This window comes from Mustela lutreola, chromosome 8, assembly GCF_030435805.1.
Source record: "Mustela lutreola isolate mMusLut2 chromosome 8, mMusLut2.pri, whole genome shotgun sequence".
Taxonomy (NCBI): Eukaryota; Metazoa; Chordata; class Mammalia; order Carnivora; family Mustelidae; genus Mustela; species Mustela lutreola.
This window is the reverse complement of record NC_081297.1, coordinates 137,104,915-137,127,655: the sequence shown is the minus strand read 5'-3', so window position 1 is coordinate 137,127,655 and position 22,741 is coordinate 137,104,915. Positions and strand designations below refer to the sequence as shown.

General features: G+C 40.0%; 1 protein-coding gene across 4 annotated transcripts in view; it reads left to right on the top strand.

The window, feature by feature from the left end:
* The window catches only part of PRDM4 (PR/SET domain 4), a 28,213-nt gene extending 5,686 nt beyond the window's left edge, over positions 1 to 22,527 (top strand). For 2 of the 4 annotated variants that reach the window (XM_059186776.1, XM_059186775.1), the window contains exons 4-12: positions 1,409 to 1,594; positions 3,054 to 3,848; positions 8,100 to 8,249; positions 9,400 to 9,518; positions 10,709 to 10,794; positions 11,426 to 11,553; positions 12,211 to 12,525; positions 13,857 to 14,025; positions 20,807 to 22,527. In XM_059186776.1, coding sequence (XP_059042759.1) covers positions 1,409 to 1,594; positions 3,054 to 3,848; positions 8,100 to 8,249; positions 9,400 to 9,518; positions 10,709 to 10,794; positions 11,426 to 11,553; positions 12,211 to 12,525; positions 13,857 to 14,025; positions 20,807 to 21,119 — 2,261 coding nt within the window. In that variant the 3' untranslated portion in view covers positions 21,120 to 22,527. Of the gene's footprint in view, positions 1 to 1,408; positions 1,595 to 3,053; positions 3,849 to 8,099; positions 8,250 to 9,399; positions 9,519 to 10,708; positions 10,795 to 11,425; positions 11,554 to 12,210; positions 12,526 to 13,856; positions 14,026 to 14,847; positions 15,614 to 20,806 lie in introns of those variants that run through there. The other 2 variants (XM_059186778.1, XM_059186779.1) reach the window with 2 other exon arrangements.
* The last annotated feature ends 214 nt before the right edge of the window (positions 22,528 to 22,741 follow it).

Below are 22,741 nucleotides of genomic sequence, written 5' to 3'. Positions count from 1 at the left end.
ACTGCAAATGCCCCAGGCTTAGAATTCAAAGAGGTGATACCAGAGTTGGAGCTCCTACATGAAACTCCCATGAGCCTCAGTACTCAGAGGAATACTGTAGAAAAAACTCATTTTCCCCCATTGTTATACTTGTAAAGCCTTTTTTTTTTTTTTTTTTACTTGTAAAGCCTTTTTATTTGTTTTCTTTTTCTTTTGAAGATTTTATTTATTTATTTGACAGAGAGGCACAAGCAGGAGGTGTGTGAGAAGGAGAAGCAGGCTTTCCACTGAGCAGGGAGCCGGAGGTAGGGCTCAATCCCAGGACCCTGGGACCATGACCTGAACAGAAGGCAGACGCTTAACAACTGAGCCACCCTGGTGCCCTTGTATTGGGCTTTTTAAAATCAAAATTAGAGTTAATGCAGACATCTGGCTGGTTCAGTCAGTGGAACATGTGACTCTTGATTTCAGAGCTGTAAGTTTGTAGAGATTACTTAAGAATAAAATAAAAAAAAAATGTTTAAGTGTATTTTAAATATTTAAGTTGTTTAAATAGTTCTCTGTAGGGAACTACCTGCTTAATTGCTAAATGCAGCGCTAAATAAATTCATCTAAACTAGGTCTCCATATTCCTTTCAGTGTCCATAAAAGAAATTTTAAAAAAATTTATTAATATTTAACTTACTCGATTAATGAGGCATTAATCAAAAGGAATCTTAGGCATTCGTTTTAGTGAACACTCTTATTATGGAGGAAAAGCATATTAAAAAAAGTGCCACAGGCAAAAATAATGCAGATCAACACTGCTTAAGTTAGTGAGTCTTCATCATTATTCTTAGGCATGGTAAGAGTCACTTCTACACCTTGCACGTATAATCCAAGGTAGATGTAATCTAAAGTTTAAATTTTTTTAATCACAAAATACAAGACATGTACAAAAGACTGTGTGAAAGTATATTTATACAGTTTTGGATTTAACTTCTAAGTATAAACATATCTATGAATTTTTAAAAAGTAAAACATTCTCACCATATAAAATGGTAAATGTAAAAAAGTTAAAAAAATTCACAATATCAGGGCTCCTGGGTGGCTGGATTAAGGCCTCTGCCTTCGGCTCAGGTCATGATCCCAGGGTTCTGGGATTGAGCCCCGCATTGGGCTCTCTGCTCAGCAGGAAGTCTGCTTCCCTCTCTCTCTCTCTGCCTGCCTCTCTGCCTACTTGTGATCTCTGTCTGTCAAATAAATCAATAAAATCTTAAAAAAAAAAAGACATATTTGTGGATGTCTGCATAATACTTTCTGGGGATATAAAGGGCTATTCAGTTAGATTTTTTCCCCCCTATGCAGAAACCTTCCTAAGAGTTTAGTGATTATAGAGAGAGTTTTTAAGTACTTACCTTCTTTTAATTGAGAAAAAAATATTTTGTAGGTCTGCCAGTGGCAATTCCAAACCTGGGTCCCTCCCTGAGCTCTTTACCTTCTGCTTTATCTCTGATGCTCCCAATGGGTATCGGGGATCGAGGGGTGATGTGCGGGTTGCCTGAAAGAAACTACACCCTACCTCCGCCACCTTACCCCCACCTGGAGAGCAGTTACTTCAGAACTATTCTACCTGGTAAGTATTATGGTTATTTGGGCCATTAGAAGAAAGAATAGAGCCTCCTCTTAACCTTCCTACTTGAAGACTTGAATAACACTTTTTTCTGTTTGTCAGTATTGGATATTAATCTCTAGGTGGGTAAAAATACATAGATTTTTGTACCTTTCCTCTTAGAATGTACAGATAACACATTATTAATATAGCAGTTTGACTAGACTTAATTTCTTAATGGCACATAAAGAAATTTTTTTTCTCCTTTTTCTTCCAGTATTTCCTAGGTTCAATTTTTATAATTCTGCAGTTGTAATTCTTGTCAACCACATGTCCTGCTAGTGTCATTGTTTATTATAAATTAAAGTTTTTTTTTTTTAAGCTTACTGACTTTTTATTCTAAGTGTATATTTATTTTACAAAATTTAGCAAATAGAGAACCACTCATAGTCCCTTCATCTATCTTTTTGGTGTACTTCCTTCCTGCCTTTTATCTTGGTGTATAGAATTTTTACTATTTTTCATAATTAAGACTATACTATCTATATGATTTTATATCTTTACCTTTCTCCACTTCATATTTTTATGTAGTTATTTTCCATAACTGCTGCATGGTTTCCATAATTACTCTTTTTACTGCTGCATTACATTCTACTGATTGGATATTCCATGGTTTATTTATATATCAATCTTTCTTGTTGGACACTTTGGTTTTTCTAGGTTCTTGTTACTATTGTAGGAATGACTTTGTATATAATATCTATAAAATGCATTTAGGCAGGATTATCCTAAGTGGAATTTCTTGTACAAGAGCATATGAGTATTTTTGGAATTCTTTATACGTATGTGTTCCAAAGAGGTTTTAGTAACTTACACTCCTACTGGCAATGCAGCAAGTACCATTTCACCACATCCTGATAAGCCCATGTGTTCATCTATTTCTTTTGGTTTTAATAAAGCAGATTCAGTTGTGACTTTTGTTTTGAATAGAATCTAATGTGCTATGATAGTTTAATAACTTAAAATTAGGTTATATTTAAATTTTCTTAATTAAATTTTTCATGTGGAAGACCTGCTTTTAAATCATTTTACTTTTTAACTTTGATAGAACAAATATAGCGCCTTGGGTCTCAGGAATTCCAACTATGTGTATTTTAAAGGCATCATTTAAATGCTTAATTTCCAGTGACTTCAAAGGAACATAGTTAATCTTTTACAGTTTCTCAGTTTCACAGGGAAAACTTGAATTATGATATATGTGTGTTGCTATTTATAAAGTATATATATATCAGTTTAACCAAATAAGGAGCTAGAAGATTATTTTATGGTCTACTTATGTTGCTATTTTTATAAAGTATATCAGTTAAACCAAAGTAGTTAAGAGATTTAGTTATATTTGTAAGGAATATGGTTTCTAGCATTTGGAATTCCTTATATTTAACGATGTACTAACAAGTGATATCTCATCTTCTCCTTTTCTCAGGCATTTTGTCTTATTTAGCTGACAGACCACCTCCTCAGTATATCCACCCTAACTCTATAAATGTTGATGGTAATACAGCATTATCTATTGCCAATAACGCTTCAGCTCTAGATCCCTATCAGTCCAATGGAAATGTTGGATTAGAACCAGGGATTGTTTCAATAGACTCTCGCTCTGTGAACACACATGGTGCCCAAAGTCTTCACCCCAGTGATGGCCATGAGGTGGCCTTGGACACAACAATCACTATGGAGAACGTCTCTAGGGTTACCAGCCCAATCTCTACAGATGGAATGGCAGAAGAACTTACAATGGATGGTGTCGCAGGCGAGCATTCCCAAATCCCAAATGGCTCCAGAAGTCACGAACCTCTGTCTGTAGATTCTGTGAGCAACAACCTTGCAGCAGACACTGTAGGACATGGTGGTGTGATACCCATTCATGGGAATGGCCTAGAGCTCCCTGTGGTCATGGAGACAGACCATATTGCAAGTCGGGTCAACGGGATGTCTGACAGTGCCCTCAGTGACTCCATTCACACCGTGGCCATGAGCACCAACTCTGTAAGCGTGGCACTCTCTACCTCACACAACCTCGCCTCCCTAGAATCTGTTTCCCTTCACGAAGTTGGCCTAAGCCTAGAACCTGTGGCTGTCTCCTCCATCACCCAGGAGGTTGCTATGGGGACAGGTCATGTAGATGTATCTTCAGACAGTCTTTCTTTTGTACCACCTTCACTGCAAATGGAAGACTCCAATTCAAACAAGGAAAATATGGCAACCTTGTTTACAATTTGTGAGTGTGTTTAGCCTTTTTCTTTTGGAAATATTGGTACATAGGGCCAACGTCTCTAACAGATTTAATCACAAAGTCAGACATTAAGGGAGTATAGAAAGTGACTAGATATTGGAATTTTTCTTTGTGTATTGTTCTTTATATTAATGTGCCTTTTCCTCAGATAAGCCAAATGACATATAAGCATTTTGTTGGTTCTTACAGTATTCTGAAGTAAGGAAACCATAGTCGTTTCCTTCTGTATTTTACAGATAAGGTTAGCCCAATAGTATTCAAGATATTTCCCTGGGTTTCAGAAGTAGATATAATAACTTTAGTTATTATAGAAGTAAACTTCAGTGAGATATTGTCTATGTGTCATGCTATGTGTTTTTTCCAATGTAAGACAAATTTATTAGATCATGTGTACTTTTTTTATTCCCATGGAAAAATGTAGGAAGATACAAATGCAATTTTTATTTTTTTTATTTTTGTTCAGAATGCATATAAATTACTGTAGTTGGGCACGTAGAAGTTTTTCTCCGTGGGACAACAATAACAGAAAGCAGTGTAAAAACTGTTCATTTGTTGGTGTCACTACATGCTTCATTGGTGCAGGAAAAGTGTGGAGGGCTTACTCTGTGCCAGCCTCTGTGCTAGATGCAGTGTGGAAAACAGTGTGTAAGAGACAACACATGCCTTTAAAGAGATTATAGTCTGATGGGAAGCATAGGCTGGTAAACAAGCTGTTGCAATCTAGTCTGGTAAGTGGGAAGAGGGGATTAAGTGCGAGGTCTCAAAGAGCCCGGGGGTGGGGGGGCATCCGACCAGGCCATGGAGGGACTAGAGAAGACTTACTAGGGGAGGCTGTGCATGTGTTAGCACAGACCTGAAGGGCAGGAAAGATGTTGGCAGCTGAGTATCAAGAACAGTGTCCCAGACAGGAGCTGGCACCCGTAAGTGCCTAGAACTAAAAGAATTTTGTGTGGTTCAAAATTGCTGAAGCATAATATGGGGGTGATGAGAAAGAAGTAGGAGCCAGAATACAAAGGGTCTTCTAAGACCAGTCAAGGGTCTTAAGGACTGAGATTTGGGATGGGGGCTCTCTGCAGCATGAGGCGAGTAGACAGGTAAGGAATAGGATGCCGTAATTTCAGTGAAAGGTGATTTTCTAACCTAGAGTAGAGGTAATGATGATGAGGAAAGTGGGGAATATTTACGAAGAACTTCGTAGAGCTTGCCGATGGGTTGAAGTTGGGGGAGAGATTGCTTAAGGAGATAACCCTGGTTTCTGGCATGGGAAACTAGGTGGATAGTGGTACCACTCCTTAGGATAATGGTGGAGGAGGACCGCCTTTTTTTTGTTTTTGAGGAGTGATGTTGAGTCTGGTTTCCGACATACTGATTTCAGTGTATAAAATACCCAGGAGAGATGTTTATTGAGATTTTAATATGGAGCACAGAGATCTGTCTGCAAATATTCAGGGATCCTGAGTATTAAAACGTTATTTATGGGCTCCTGGGTGGCTCAGCTGGTTAAGCAACTGCCTTTAGCTCAGGTCATGATCCTGGAGTCCCGAGATCGAGTCCCGCATGGGGCTCCCAGCTCCATGGGGAGGCTGCTTCTCCCTCTGACCTTCTCCCTTCTCATGCTATTTCTCACACTCTCTCTCTCTCAAACAAAGAAATGTTAATAAATAAAACATTACTTACAGCCATGGATGTGGGGTGGAATGATCTCCTAGTGGGAGTGGAATGTAGGAAGGCTGGGGATGCCAAGACAGTGGTGGAGGAAGAACTTCCAATGTAGACTGAACAGGAGGGTCAGAGGAGTAGGACAAAGCTTCTGGTGCCTCAGGAGCCAAGCAATGAGGAAAACTGTGCTAATCTTTGAAAGATTATTAGAAATTATAATTTTAAAATATCATAATTTGGGAATGTGATTAATGTAGGCTCTTTCTCTTAGCAGATTAGGTGTCCTAAATAAGTCTATTGATTCTTTTTTAAGTGGGCATGTGGAACCTCTTGCTCCTTTGTGCGTTTCTTTAAAAATGAGCTATGCTGGTGTGCCTGGTGGCTCAGTCAGTTAAGCATCTGCCTTCAGCTCAGGTCATGATCTTGGGGTTCCGGGATCGAGCCCCGCATTGCGCTTCCTCCTCAGTAGGGAGTCTGCTTCTCCCTCTCTCTGCTCATGCTCGCTCCCTGTCTCTCTCAAATACATAAATCTTAAAAACGAGGAAATTAAATATAATTCCCATATACATTTTAAATTATACAACTTAGTGGTTTTTAGTATATTGACAAGATTGTGCAAGCAGCACCACTGCCTAACTCTAAAATGTTTTCATCACCCGGTAAGTATGCTCCGCTTGGAGCTGTTCGTCATTCCCACCCTTCTAACCCCCTCCCTCCCTACAACCATCCTCAGTAACCACTAATCGACTTTATGTAGATTCACCTATTCTGGACACTTCATATAATGGAAGCATACGGCATGTGGCTTTGTGTGCCTTCCTTCCCTTAGCATAATGTTGTTCTGCTCATTCATGTCATGGCAGGTATCAGTCCTTCGTTCCTCTTTCGGGTTGAATAATAGTCTGTCATGTGACTGGACCACATTTTGTTCATCCTCCTTTCATTCATGAACGTTTGGTTGTTTCTCCTGGTGCCTATCATGAATAATGCTGCCATGAACGTTCATTTACAAGTTTTTGTATGAATATGTTTTTAAGTCTCTTAGATGTATATTTAGGAGTGGAATTGCTCCGTGTTTAACTTTTTGAGGAACTGCCAGACTGTTTTCTGAAGTAGTTGGATCATTTTGAATTCCCAGCATCAGTGTGTGTGTTTTCCAGTTTCTCCACATCTTCTGAACACTTTCTGTTATAGCTGTCTTATTGGCCGTGGAGTGGGTGGGAAGTAGCATCTCATGGTGTTAGCATTTCCCCAGTGACAATGATGTCAAACCTCTACATATTCTCATTGACCATTTGTGTATTTTCAGAGAAACCTCCAAGTATTTTTTTTTTTTGCACTATGAAACCTGAATCTCCTTTGGAGATTTAGCCGGGTTTCTTGTTAAGAGCACTGGAGAATCAGCTCTCACCAAGTATAGGTGATCTCTAATCTGATCTTCAAAGAATTTTTAGTCAATAGTTGAAGTAATGTATTATTTCTGCTTTGCCTAAATATGAAAACTGCTATTTTATGTCATTTAAGGAGAAATGTTTAACAATTGCTTAGGGGGAAAAATACTTAGATGGCTGTGGTTCTGCGGTTGATGTACTCACAACTATTTTGTGGACTAATTTGGAAAGTCTGTGCATAACCAGTGACTGATAGGTCACGTGTACTGTTCCTTAGCAGTGATAGAGCACAAGATTTATGGAGAAAGACACTCATGAGCTTGGAAAAGTGAAGTTAACAGTAACCGTAGAGAGCAGCACCCTTTCTGACAGTGCAAAAAGAACATACAGTAAGAAATTTAAGCAAACATGTCTGCAAGAATGTGATTCTACGTACTGTCCCTAAGAGCATTTTTTTGGTTGGGGTGTTTTTTTGTTTTGTTTTGGTTTGGGTTTTTTTTCTGGTCCCAAGTATCTCCTCAAAACCTGGGTGACCAGTTTGTTTATAGTGAAGCAAAAGCAAACAGTGTCTCTGCCTCCGTTGATCTATGTTATCATCTATGTTGTGGCTTTGCGTGATGGCGTTTCAACTCCAGTTTCCTCACATAGTTTGGTAGAATTAGAATCCTGGGTCTTTAGATATCAGATCTAAAGATATTATCTATGTACTGTGTCTATTTTAGGTAAGAAACAATGTACTTTTATCTTAAATTAATGTAGTGTTTCCTTTTAGTCTCTATGGACTAAATAGTAAAATTGTCCTATGAGATTAAAAAAAAAAAAATCAGATCTTACTGGAGAGAGATGTAAGAGTGGGATATGTAGCTTGGTGTAAGAAAGTGATTGATCAGAGTATTTTTTTAAGATTTCATTTATTTATTAGAGAGAATGAGGAGGAGGAGGAGCAGAGGGAGAGGCAGACTTCCGGCTGAGTATGGAGCCTCATGTGGGGACCCCAGGATCATGACCTGAGCTGAATGCAGATGCTTAACCAACTGAGCTACCCAGATGCCCCATCAGAGTATTTTTACTAGACCTTTGCTTTTTACTGGTTATAGTTTAGTAATTAGCATTTAAATAAGAAAGTAGGTGGTACCAGTCTGCTTGAAATAACCCCATTTTTGTCTTTCAAATTTCCTATCCATAGGGTGCACTCTCTGTGACCGAGCTTATCCCTCAGACTGCCCTGATCACGGACCAGTGACTTTTGTTCCTGACACTCCAATAGAGAGCAGAGCAAGGCTTTCTCTCCCCAAGCAGCTTGTTCTCCGCCAATCAGTTGTGGGAGCAGAAGTTGGTAAGAATCTGGGAACCATAAAACCCTGTCAGTTCTCTTCTTTTGTAGGATAGGGTTGTAAAAGTGGATATGTATAATTTCGTCATTATTTGGTTGATTTGGAAGTTGATTTACTTGACTTCTTAAGATTTTTCTTTCTAGGAATGTTTGTCCAGTGATAACAGTAAATCAAGTTGAAAGTTTCTTGAGAAAGTTCCTCTTTCTTAGAATCAGAATTGAATACAGGAAAGAATTGTGGCCTGAGTCTGAAGACTTTTATTCTGGGCTGTATCATTCTTTAACAATTGTGACAAAACATTCCTTAATACTTAAGTTTCTTTTATAAAACATGGTAAATTCATCACTGATAACTTTCTGTCAGATTGAATGTTCAAAGATTGTCTAATATTCCTTAGGAAAAAGGAATAAGAAATACAGACTGCCAGAGTTTCGTTACCCATATTTGAATTTAAAATGGTTTTTGAGGGGTGCCTGGGTGGCTCAGTTGTTAGGCATCTGCCTTTGGCTTGGGTCGTGGCCCTTGGGTCGTGGGATTAGCCCTGCATCAGGCTCCCTTTTCCCTCTCTCGTTCCCCCTGCTTTATTATCTCTCTGCCTGTCTCTCTCTGTCAAATAAAAATAAATCTAAAAAATAGTTTTTGAATTACTGTCCATTTCTTCGAAAGTATCAAGCTAGGTTCATTTTTTTAGCTGTAGTTTGGGCATGAGTCAGTTGAAAATGTTAAAACAGCTTAGATAACATCGAGCAGTGCTTTAAGCACAGATCATTTTATAAGTTTGATTCATTTTGTAGTAATTGCTTTATGTTTTTATAATTGAGTAATGTCCTCTAGTCTTTTTTTATGTATTAATTCCAAAGTAACACTTGGAGGGACTTGGTTTGGTTCCTTGTGTATAACACTGGGTTTAGGGATTTCTGATACTGCTTCTTACTCTGCATATTTCTTCTGAGCCACATTTAATCTGCTCATTACATTTTCCATATTTATAGGATAGAACCCATAAGACTTAGCTACCTTACAGGAGTGCTGGAGTATCTGGAGTTGTTCCCTAAAGATAACATTCTTTACATGAACTAAGCCACTCTCTCTTATGTATCTTGTTAGATGCTGAAATCATTGATTGGGCAGTTGGTATCTTTTCACTGATAGGTGTGTGGACTGGAGAAACCATTCCTGTGCGGACTTGCTTTGGGCCTCTCATTGGCCAACAGAGCCACTCCATGGAAGTAGCGGAATGGACAGACAAGGCAGTCAACCATATCTGGAAGGTCAGTGTTCATGAAGCTTTTCTGTGACTTTTGGATGTTTTTACTATAGTGAGGTAGTTAAAAGTGATGTAAAAGCAAAATTTGCCAAGACAAGTATGGTGCCACATTTCACCTGTCAGGCACTTATTTAATGTTCCATCCTTTCTGTTCTTTGTAGCCAAATTATAATATTTAGCAAAACACCAGCTATGGAATTTAGAAAATAAACTGTTTATAGTCCTCCTGTTGTTAGATAATCCAGTGATTCTTCATTTTAATTACTTGAGGCAGCTGAGGGCATGGAATTTGTTTATATGATGAAAGTCTTACTTTGTAATCAACTAAAACATCCCTCAAATAGTTAGCTTGGGAAACAGTTCTAGAATTGGAAGCTAAGAGCATTTCTCTAGTTTTCTTTTCTTTTAATGATTTCATTTATTTTTGAGAGAGCAAGTGATTGCAGTCAGGGAGAGGGAGAACCAGATTCCCTGCTGAGCGGGGAGCCAGATTTGGGGCTATATCCCAGGTCCTTGGGATCATGACCTGAGCTGAAAGCAGATGCTTGACTAACTGAGCCACCTAGGAGCCCTGGATCATTTCTTTCATTTTCTACTGGAATCCTGGAAATGCAGGTTTTGATGTAAACAGATACTCCTTTAACATAGTTATAGAGTCACTTATAGTCAATAGATTGGGAACAATACCTGCAAAACTGAAATGAGAGGAAAGTGGGTCTTGCGAACATTGGAAAGGTAAGGTGCTGCCAGCATTGGGGACATTAATTTTGGTATCGAAAAAGAATACAGAAGAACACTAGGTCCACTGGAAAAAGACTGAGAAGAGATGGTTCTATGACCTTAATGTCTGTTTAGTCAGCTCCTTGTCACCATGCGGTAGGTGATGAGGTCAAATAGGTTGTTTTTGTTTGTTTTTTCCAGTCCAGCCAAAGTGTGAATAATGAACAGCAAGGTCATTGTATCTATACCTTGAGCACTCCCTAGTGGTCTCCAGTGGTCTTTATTACCTTGCTGGAGATGGGGGCCCGGTGAAATGACAGGGAGCACGCCTTTCAGACGGTAGCCGTCGAGTTCCACCCTGATGAGGAAAGCAGAGGCCTACTGCAGAGTAAATGGGATTGTTGTAGCCGAAATTCAGTAGCACTTTGTGTTGCTTGTCAGTTCCTTTGACATGTATTTGCCTTCTGTTGGCAGATCTACCACAACGGTGTCCTAGAATTCTGCATCATTACAACTGACGAAAATGAATGTAATTGGATGATGTTTGTGCGCAAAGCCAGGTAAGAGTAGTCTGGGATGAAGAGATGGTTAAGATTTGGATGTTTTTCAGTGGGAAGCTTTGCATAGAATAGGGAAGAGCCCCAAATTCCAGATTATACTGATGTCTAAACATATGTTCAGGACTAAGGCTTTTTACCTTCTTCACTTCAGTAGTTGTTAACTAATAGTGATTATATAATCAACCCAAACAGAAGAAGCTATCCTTTTTTTAAATGAAATAGTTTATTCAACCTACCAGCACAGTGAGGAATAATACAGTCATCCTGAATTTGCAAGTAGGTACCTGCTCTTTATATCTGCCGTTAGTCAACCCTCGGCTGTTGTTGCAGTGAACTCTTCGTTCAGCTAGCTCTCTCTGTGTCTTTGTGCTGTTGCTCTTTTAAAACGTAATTTTATTTAATTTTCTTACTGCAGAAACACTGTAGGTGTTTCTGACTATAAAGGGCAATCAGTTGATGGATAGAAGTAAGAATTCTGTTTTCTGTGTCCCTCCTGATAGAATAGGGAATTAGAAAAATGATCCAAAGAAAATAGTTCCAGGTTTTCATAAAGAATTTTGCTTAGGGATATGATATGTTTATTATATATTCCAAAATTAGTATGCTTGATCTATTAAATGTGATAACTTAGGAACCGGGAAGAGCAGAATTTGGTGGCTTATCCCCATGACGGAAAAATCTATTTCTGCACCTCACAAGATATCCCTCCTGAAAATGAACTGCTTTTTTACTATAGCCGGGATTATGCTCAGCAGATGGGTAAGTTACTATAAGACTTGTTTCTCCTGAATTTAGCATAATAAAAACACCACCAAGGACCAGAAGTAGTTTTGGTAATGATTTATATGTTAGCTGAAGCAAATCACATACATTTGTATATATAAAAGCAGGGTATTACCCCTATGTTAGAAGTGTTAAAATCTGTGAGGTTCTTCACAAGCTGAATGTTATCAATCCAGCAGTATTTGTATGAAAGGAACTTCTGTGTTAAGGTTTTGATTTGGGGTATTTGAAGTTCCTGAGGCTGCTTTTTTGAGGCCAGTATCATTGTAACTTAAGTTAATAAAGAAAAGAAGGTCCTTTAACTGATTTAACCTTCATAGTCTTTTTCTTTGCACTGTGTCATGATGACAAGCAATGTTTTATTAGAGTTTATACTACAAAAATTTTTAATGAAAGTTTTTTTGCCTAGGAAAGATGTATTATAATCCGTTATGTACAAGTGCTTCATTTGTGCCCAGCACGCTATATGAGATGATGCTGGGAATAGAGTATTAAACAAGGCATTCGGTTTTACAAGTAGTGGGCAAGATGGAAATTTTGGTAGAATGGAAAATTGTAAGCAACATTATTAATATCAAGAACGAGTTTTAAAATTTAAGTACGAGGAGACATTGAGTAATTTTTTTTTTGAAGGTGTTCCTGAACACCCAGATGTGCACCTCTGTAACTGTGGCAAGGAGTGCAATTCCTATACAGAGTTCAAAGCTCACCTTACCAGCCACATCCATAACCATCTTCATAGCCAGGGCCACAGCAGCAGCCATGGGCCAAGCCACAGCAAAGAAAGGAAGTGGAAGTGCTCAATGTGCCCCCAGGCTTTTATCTCTCCTTCCAAACTTCATGTCCACTTTATGGGTCACATGGGTATGAAGCCCCACAAGTGTGATTTCTGTAGCAAGGCTTTTAGTGATCCCAGCAACCTGCGGACTCACCTCAAGATACATACAGGTAAGTTATATTAGACCATCAAAATGGAATTTCACAACAATTAGAAATTGGGGTAGTAAATTGCAGCTAGCTAGTCTTGTAGGTACAGTTAACACGTAAGAGTGTGGCTGACAGCAGGACTTCATTGGGTGATAGATCTTGGTGGGATAATTGTGCTTCCTCAATGTTAGCTCCCATTATTAACGATATTTCACCTTCCAAGTGCCCCCACCATAGTTTGAAGGTGACTGGGAAAATGGACTTCATCAGGAAGTTGATGCATGTTTGGACTGAAAGCAAAGGGAATTCTGTAGAAACACTCTGAGCCTTGCATAGACCTTATTCCTAGTCAGTGGCCAGAGCCAGTTTTTTTTCCTGTGAATATTGTCTAGTCAACACTGCCAAATTTTGCATTTTGAGTTTCCATTCACTAAACTCCAGGTAAACCAACCCCTTTCTTTTAGCACAGATTTTTTAAATACAACAAAATAACTGATGACATCTTGGTTTTCTTGGCTGGGTCATTGGTTCCCCAAATCTTTGAAAGTAAAATTCTGCCTTGTCCTTTTGCATTTAAGACTGTGTGGTCATGATAGAGACTATATGACCCACAAAGCTCCAGATACAGACTAAACTTTATAAAAGGTTGGCCAATCCCTGACTTATAGTAATCTTATTTCTGCATTCTTTTTTTTTTTTTTTAAAGATTTTATTTATTTGACAGAGATCACACATAGGCAGAGAGGCAGGCAGAGAGAGAGAGAGAGAGGAGGAAACAGTCTCCCTGCTGAGCAGAGAGCCCAATGCAGGGCTCGATCCCAGGACCCTCGGACCTTGACCTGAGCCAAAGGCAGAGGCTTTAACCCATTGAGCCACCCAAGCGCCCCTTATTTCTGCATTTTTAGAAGGATTTTATTTCACCTCTAGTTTATGAGGTCATATGTTTTAATAAAGAAAACTGTAGGTTGCAAAAGTATGTTTGTCTATTCACAGATGTTACAATTCATGAGGTTTTTTTAAACATCATTGGGTTAGGTTGGTTGCTAGAATTATAAGTAATTTCTTTCCAGATTTCATATGTGTCAGCTATAAATAGTTAAAAATAAAATACATATAATAATCAGGTAAGTGGTCCTAGAAGGAGGTCAGATTTATTAGCTTCGCTGGCCTTTTGCAGAATATAAATTCATTTTCTCTGACTGGTTCTAGGTAGATAGCCCTAGAGAGTGATGTTCCAGTTATCAGTTCTGTTTCATTCCTGCCTCTGCCACATACCCATACTTGTGTCTGTCTGTCTGGAGAATGCTAGTGATTGTTTTATTCACAGCGTGACAATTTGGGTTAATGTGCAGGTCAGAAGAACTACAGATGTACTTTGTGTGACAAGTCTTTCACCCAGAAGGCTCACCTAGAGTCCCACATGGTTATTCACACGGGTGAGAAGAATCTCAAGTGTGATTACTGTGACAAGTTGTTTATGCGGAGACAGGACCTCAAACAGCATGTGCTCATCCACACGCAGTAAGTTACCCCACAGCACACATGCTTCTTAGGTGGTGCATTTGAGTTCTTGCAAGTGCTGACTCATTGTCTCCTACCTTGATAGCTGCTTCCTGTGTTCACATAGCCAAACGAAGGTTGGAAATCTAAGTTTTGGGGTTTAACCTGGAAGATTTCACTTGTTTGCTTTATTTTTCTTATTTTCTCCTCTATTTACTTTTTTCAACACATAATCTCATTTAACAAATATTTTTTAGGTACCTCCTCGATGGCCACCATTCTGCCAAGTGGTAAAAATACAGAGATGAAAGACACAGACTTTGTCTTTAAAGAGCTCAGAGTCCACTAAGAGAGCCAGAACAGTAAAACACTACCGTACCACGTTGCAGTTAGAGTAAGCATCAGATCCTGAGAGGCTGTAAAAGAGGGTCACAGACCCAGTGAGGGTGTCCTGGAAAAGCTTCCTGGTAGTCTGAGCTAAGTATTAAGATAAGTTAAAATGATTCACAGAGGCAAAGAAGGGTAACAGGGTGGGAATATCTAGACATATTTAGAAACACAGATGCAAGAAGGACTGGAATGCACGTGGTTCTTTACAGTTAGAGCGTATTGTACATACGAGAATGATAGAGAAGCAGCAGTGAAGTCATGAACCTTTTATCCAACTAGGAAAATTAAATTTCTTTCTGGAAATAATGGGGAGGCACTGAAGGGTTTTACCTCCCCATGTAGCTGGCACTGTGCTGGGTGTGTGTTTTAATTATAGTTAAAAAAAAAAAACCCACGAAATATAAAAGTTACTGTCTTAACCATTTTAAAATTTTATTTATTTATTTATTTTAGCCAGGGGTGGAGAGTTCGATGGGGGAGGTGCAAAGAGAGATTCTCAAGCAGGCCCCATGAGCAACACAGGGCTCCATCTCACAACCCTAGGATCATGACCCAAGATGAAATCAAGAGTCGGATGCTTAAAATGACAGAGCCACCCAGGAGCCTCACCGTCTTAACCATTTTTAAGTATACTGTTCAGTAATGTTAAGTGTGTTCACACTCCTGTATAAACGTTGAAGGACTTTAAGAAAAGGATGTCATAGTGAGATGTCCGTTTGTAAAGATTACTCTGGCAACAGGACAGGATGATTGAAGGAGAAGGTCAAATATTGCTCGACCCATTAAGACTTCATTGCATGAATCCAAGTGTAATTAAATGTCGGGTTGTGTTAGTTACGGTAGTGGTAAAGAGAAAAGAATAGATTTTGTGACCCTGAGCCTTTAGCAAATGTTAGAAGAGGGAGAAGACATTAGTTTGTATTATGGAGGTACTGTTTAGAAAGTCATGTTCAATGGAAGCATGATATTATTTTTTTTTTTTCAAAGATTTTTAAACATGTATTTGAGAGAGAACACATAAGCAGTGGGAGCAGCAAAGGGAGAGGGAGCAGAGAGCCTGACATGGGGCTTGAACCCAGGACCCTGAGATCACGACTTGAGCCAAAAGGTGCTTAACCGACTGAGCCACTCAGGCATCCCAAGACTTGATATTCTTATTCTGAGGTTTAGTTAGCTACTTTGCTTTCATATTTGCTCTTTTGTCTGATTCCTTTTTTTTTTTTTTAAGATTTTATTTATTTATTTGACAGAGAGAGAGAAAGATCACAAGTAGGCAGAGAGGCAGGCAGAGAGAGAGGGGGAAGCAGTCTGAGCAGAGAGCTGGCTGTGGGGCTCGATCCCAGGACCCTGAGATCATGACCTGAGCTGAAGGCAGAGGCTTAACCCACTGAGCCACCCAGGCGCCTCTTTTGTCTGATTCCTAATCATGCAATCTGAGGGGCATCTGACTCTTGGTTTTGACTCAGATGATATTCTCCTGGATCGTGGGATCAAGCCGTACATGGGGTTCTGCACTCAGCGGGGAGTCTGTTTCACTCTTCTTGCTCTCCCTCTGCCCCTCCCCCTGCTCACGTATGCGCCTCTTTCTCACTCTTTTTCTCCCAAATAAATAAATAAATCTTTTAAAAAATGCAACCTGAGATACTAAAATATCAATTAAGTTTGGATCTACATTCATAATTCTCAAAATGACTTTTTAAAAACAGTGTTCATGAGGGAGCTCCATTATTAGTGTGAAATTTTAGAAATTAGACACACAAATTATTAAATACTATATAGAATTATACATCATTAGAGCTGAAAGAGATCTCTGGGATCATTTAGTCCAGCTGCTTATGTTAGTCAGCCTGAGCTCCCATAACAGAATACCTTCTGGAGACTGGAAGTCCATAATCAGGGTGCTAGTATGGTTGGATTCTCATGAGAGCCTTCTTCCTGGCTTGTAGATAGCTGCCTTCGTGCTGGGTCCTCACATGGGAGACAGCAGATGAGCTTTGTTCTGTCTGCCTTTTCTTCTGACACTTACCCCATCATGGGGGGTCCAGTCTTCATGACCTCATCTAAATCTAATTACCTCCCATAGTTTCCACCTCCAGATACCATAACATTGTGGTTTAGGTCTGCAGCATAAGAATTTACTGGGGGATGGGGCACACAAGCGTTCAGCCCATAGCACTGCTCGTAATAATCACTTGGAAGATGTGAAAAACAGTTGGTGCCAGGGCTCTGCCTCCAGGGATTCTAATTTAGTTGGTTAGGGATAGAGCCCTGGCTGTGGTAATTTTTAAAGCCTCCCCAAGCGACTCTGATATCCAGCCAGTGTTGAGAGCTTCTGAGTTCATCCAGATGAAAGGCTTGTTTCCACAGTGTCTCTGGCAAGTGGTACTGTGGTTTCTTCTAGAATACCACACAACTGATTTATTTAGTTCTGAGCAAAAGTTTTGCTTGAATCCGCTTATGTCAGCCTCTATCCATTCACTCTACACATGTCTCTGGAATGATGCATGTAGGTTTAGTATCTCTTTAAACTCACAGACTTTAGTACTTAATGATTGCTGTCATATTCCCTTTAAACCCTCATTTCATCAGGCTTAAAGTCCTAATTTCTGCAGCTTTCCCTCTTATCACCTGGTTTCAGATTCGGTACCCAGAAGTAAAGACAATATCCTGGATGTGATCTGTGCTTATTAATAAATGGAATTATTTTCTTCCTTGATTTTGACTTTCTCTTCTTTTAGGTGATGCCTAAACTTGCACTTGCTTTTTCTGTAGCCATTTCACAGCATAATGCAATATAAATTATTTTGAGGTTAGTGATGTAACTATTTCTCCATTGAGTTTGAGAATTGGCTTAATCAGGTATTCACCAATGAAAACAATTTTCTTTAAGTGTGGATCCTCACTCTTTGTCATAATAACCCTCTTTGCCAAACTCCCATGGGATACAAAGTTTTTAGGTCATCAGAGCTTTAACCTAGTATGTAAGTCATTCATAATTAAGCACTACTCAAAATATTTTTTTAAAGATTTATTTATTTTAGAAAAGCAGAGAGAGAGAGCGCACGTGTGTGCGCACATGATAGGGGAGGGACAGAGAGAGAGAGAGAGGAGAGACTCTCAGGCAGACTCCCTGCCGAACGTGGAGCCTCATGCAGGGCTTGATCTCATGACCATGAGAGCTGAGCCAAAATCAAGAGTCGGATGCTAAAGCAACTGAGCCACCCAGGTGCCCCCACTCAAAATGTTTTTGAATGAGACTATAAATTTTCCTGTGGAGATCACTGGTAAAACTTTCAGATGTTTGCATTTTTTACCTTTAGACGTTTCAAAATGGATATAGCAGTATTGAAATTCATTTTGTTTATCTGCTTAGGAACAATCTTAGCTACAGCCCTAAAGCAAGTGCAGGAGGAGTTCCTTTCCCACAGTTTGAGGGGAGTGCGAGGCATGTGGCAGAGACTGACTTGGCCCTTTCCCTCAGAGCATCTTGAGAGCCCAAGCAGGGATGCATACTACTGGTCATCTCCGTGGTCCCATGGCTTTTTAGATACCATCTTTACAATTTATTTATTTATTATTATTTTTAAAGATTCATTTATTTATTTGACAGACAGAGATCACAAGTAGGCAGAAAGGCAGGCAGAGAGAGGGGAAAGCAGGCTCCCTGCTAAACAGAGAGCCCGATGCGGGGCTCGATCCCAGGACCCTGGGATCATACCTGAGCCGAAGGCAGAGGCTTTAACCCACTGAGCCACCCAGGCGCCCCCCATCTTTACAATTTATATCTCCAGCCTTATATATCTAACCATCCACTCAGCATCTCTCAGTTGTCCACTAAGGCAACTCAAACCTGGTATGTCTAAAACTCAGCTCTTAATATTACCCCCACAAACTTGGTTTTCCCCCATTGATAATCAGCTCAGGAAATGGTGCCCCCGTTCATCCCAGTGGCTTAAGCCAAACACCTCAGAGCTGTCTTTAACTCAGTCTTCTATTCTCCATTTAGCTTTATCTAGTCAGGACCATCAGCATCTTTTGTTTGGATCAGCTCAGTCTTCCAGCCAGCCTCTCTGCTCCTGGTCTTTCTGCTTCTGTTCTTCCCAGACATGCATATACAGGCGCTGTATTCTGTCACAATAACTGGAGTGATCCCTTTAAAACATAACCCAGACTGTGTTATCTCTGCTCATAATTCCCCCACGGCTTCCCATCATACTTAGGTTAGAAAGTGTGAAAGTCCCTTCATGATGTAGTGGTATGAGACTGCCTCTCCCACTTCATCTTGACTTACTTTTCTACTCATGTTCTGCTTTAGCCACATTGCTCCCCCGCCCCTGCCAACCCTTGATGAGACTCTGGCACAGTAAACACACTTCAGGCTCAGGAGCTTGTCTGCCTGCCCCACTTCATTCAGGTTATTGCTCAAAAATGTCATCTCAGAATGGCCTTCCTTGACTATCGTTTTTGTTTTGTTTTTTTTTTTAACTATTTTTATTAACATATAATGTATTATTTGCCCCAGAGGTACAGGTCTGTGAATCATCAGGCTTACACATTTCATAGCACTCACCATAGCACATACCCTTTCCCTACCTCCTCAGCCCCCAGCAACCCTCAGTTTGTTTTGTGAAATTAAGAGTCTCTTACGGTTTGTCTCCCTCCCGATCCCACCTTGTTTCGTTTTTTCCTTCCCTCTTCCTTGACTATCTTATCTAAAATAGAACTCCATCACTCTGCCCTAGGCTTTGTTGTTGTTTTTTTCCCCCATAGTAGTTTTTACTGTTTGATCCGATGTTATGTATTTTTTGTTTATGGTGTAACTCCTCCATTAGAACATACGCTCTGAGAAAGTAGGGGCTTAGCTTTCCACATCCCGCAACTCTGCAGAATTCCTCAGTGCCCTCTTCTGCTGGGAGAAGGTGGTAGAAATGGTAAGGAGGCCAGACTTAAGAACTTCTCGCTGCGCCCTACCACTTCTTCAAGGATTTTGACCTTTTTATCTGTTTTGCATATTGAGCCTGTAAGATGTAGGGTTCAGGGGTGCCTGGGTGGCTCAGTGGGTTAAAGCTTCTGCCTTCAGCTCAGGTCATGATCCCAGGGTCCTGGGATTGAGCCCCAAATTGGGCTCTCTGCTCTGCAGGGAGCCTGCTTCCCTTCCTCTCTCTTTGCTTGCTGCTCTACCTACTTGTGATCTCTGTCTGTCAAATAAATAAAATCTTTTTAAAAAAATAAATAAAATTTTAAAAAAAAAGGATGTAAGGTTCAGCTGCTCAAAAAAATAGTTACAGAATTCCTGGTCTATATGATGTCTTAGGTGTTTTTTTTTTCCAGCTCTAAGATGTCTTAGCCAGGGTTACTCAAGCCTTGACACAACTGGCATTTTGAGTTGGGTAATTTTTTGTTAAATGGGATACCATTAGCACCATAGTGAGATCCCATTATGTATTGGGCAGTTGTCAAAAATGTTCAAATTTGAATCTTCCAGTCGAGAATGTGGGGCAGCAGGAACTCCCAAGTGGCTGTTGATGGGCATGAATGTATTAATACTACCTCATTAGAGGGGCACCTGGCAGGTTCAGTTGGTAGAGCATGCAGCTCTTGATCTTGAGGTTATAAGTTCAAGCCCCATGTTAGGGGTAGAGATTACTTCAAAATAATTATTACTATATATATATTTTTTAAGATTTTATTTATTTATTTGACAGAGATCACAAGTAGAGAGGCAGGCAGAGAGAGAGGGGGAAGCAGGCTCCCCACTGAGCAGAGAGCCCGAAGGCAGAAACTTTAACCCACTGAGCCACCCACGTGCCGCTTCAAAATAAAATCTTCAGAAGAAATACTGCCATATTGGAAAAGTTTAATATTACCCAGTAAAGTTGAAGATGTGCATATCTTTTGATCTAATTATACCATATGTGCCCTAAAGAAACTCATGCATATGCAGACCAATATACAAATATAGAAATATTCATAGTGGTCTTTCCTGTGAAGATAAATAATTGGAAAGCACCAAAACATCCATAAACAAAAGACAAATCCGGTACCACATATAAGTTGTGGTGTATTTGTAAGTCGTATATACAGCCCTGGAAGGGAGCAAACTGCTGGTACTTGGAGCAACTTGAATAGATTTCATCATATCAGACACAAAGGAGTTAAATACAGTGTGATCCCAAACAGGCAAAGTCAAATATTAGACTCAGGTTTTAATCTTAGGGTTGTGAGTTCAAGCTCTGGTGTTGGTCTCCATGCTGGGCATGGAGCCTACTTTAAAAAAAGGGAGCGGGGGCATGATCTGATAGAATGGTAGAGCTTTTCTGACAAAGACCTGAGGAGGTTATGAAGAATAAATGTGTGCCTTACTTGTCATTTGTAACCCCAAAACAAATGTTTTCTCTCGTGTTCCTCGTAGAGAACGCCAGATCAAGTGTCCTAAGTGTGACAAGCTGTTCTTGAGAACAAATCACTTGAAGAAACATCTCAATTCTCACGAGGGAAAACGGGATTATGTCTGTGAAAAATGTACAAAGGCTTATCTTACCAAATATCATCTCACCCGCCACCTGAAAACCTGCAAAGGTCCCACCTCCAGTTCATCAGCACAGGAGGAGGAGGAAGATGATGACTCAGAGGAGGAAGAACTAGCGGACTCGGTGGGGACAGAAGACTGTCGGGTCAACAGTGCCGTGTATTCAGCAGGTGACTCACTCTCGGCACCTAAGTAAAAAGCCAACAGTTTTGGATGGACAATGCAAAAGGGAAAAACATGCAACCGGTTATCCACTACAGTGGTTTTTATATAAAATGGTTTCTGATTTTCTTCCAGCCAAACAGTCAAAGCAGACTGAATGGGAATGGATAAAGCACTTACAGAAGAGTATCCTAATGAAAACACTCTAGAACAGATTGGGAAAAGAGAGCAGGCTAAACTGTTTTTAAGTGATGTATGGGGAAGAAAGTGTCAGCTTCTGGCGTCCGTTCCTTATTTTCCTGATAAACTAGGTGATGCATTTATACCTGAGTCCAAGCTGTCCTCCGCCCAGACAAATCAGATTTATTTGAAATTCTTCCCCTTGTTCCTTTTTCTTCCCGGCCCTGTGATGTAGTAGCACTCTAAACTTGGTCCCTGCCTCGCTGTCATCCCGATTGCTGATTGTGGTCCTGGTGTTGTGTTTTATGTAGACTGTTGTGACTTAAGTCATCCCAGAATGAATTGGAACACAGCAGTGTAAGCTTATCTGACTTAAGCTGACAAGTTTAAAGTACCACCTGCCTTAGTCTCTCTTGGCTACTTGGGAGTTTAGGGTAGATCTTCCCAGAATTTCAGCAGATGCCTCAAGGGCAAATGAAAAAGAACCAGTCAGGCAACAGGCAATGGTGGAGAAAAAAAAAAGGAGAGACATCTGGGCCACTGTCCAAAAAAACTAGCTTTGATGGAAGCCAGTTTGAGACACCTGTTTTTGTTCCTTAGAGATCTTTGTAGGTTTAGACATGTCTCTCTCTCTCCAGTAAAGCTTCTAGCCTCTAGACAAAGGGGAGCTGGAGGTGTAGTGAGTCATATAATACCTGTTGGATTATCTCCTGACAACAAGCACGTGTGGACTCAGCTGGCTAAGTGGTACCTTGGACTGTGGAAAGGAGGAGGAAATGATCCTTTATATCTGCCTTATCCTTTGAGAAAGAACAAGAAAGACACCATTAAAATGTTGCCAACTCAGAATGACGAAGGATTTCAGATATTAGTGCGTTTGCAAGGTTAGGCCTCAGTTGTCTGTGGTGAAGGGTCTCATCAGTTAAGCATGGTCGGTGTTAACGGATTTCGAAGGTATGGAAGGCTCGATGGTCACCACATGGGTGTGTTTTCAGGGTCCCAGTGTAGTTAATCCATCCATCTGATCTTTCACTTGATCTCACACATATAACCTGCTTTCAGCAAGAAGCAAACACATCGTTGAGATGACGTTGAGAGGCTGGTGGATGGAACTGCTTCTGCTCTAAAGGGCAGCCTCTGGGCTGGAGTAGAGCGGACTCTGGTGGGAGGGTTTTGCTGCTAATGTATTTATGGAATGAATGTATTTCATTCAAATCTGTATTCCTCTAGGAAGGATTAAAATAAAAACTTTTTTTAAAATACAGGTTTCTCTTGTAATCTCATTTTGTGGAAGAAGAAAGTCATTTAGGGAAAAATTAGGTATAGCTTGGTTTTGTTTTCTATGGTTAGAAGTGGAGAAAGTATTTTCTAAGTAGCATAACTTTGGGATAATATTGTATTTCTGCATAGCGGTGGCTAAATGAACTATGCTTTCTCTGTTTCCCATTCTCATGTCCGGCCCTCGTCCTCCCTAAG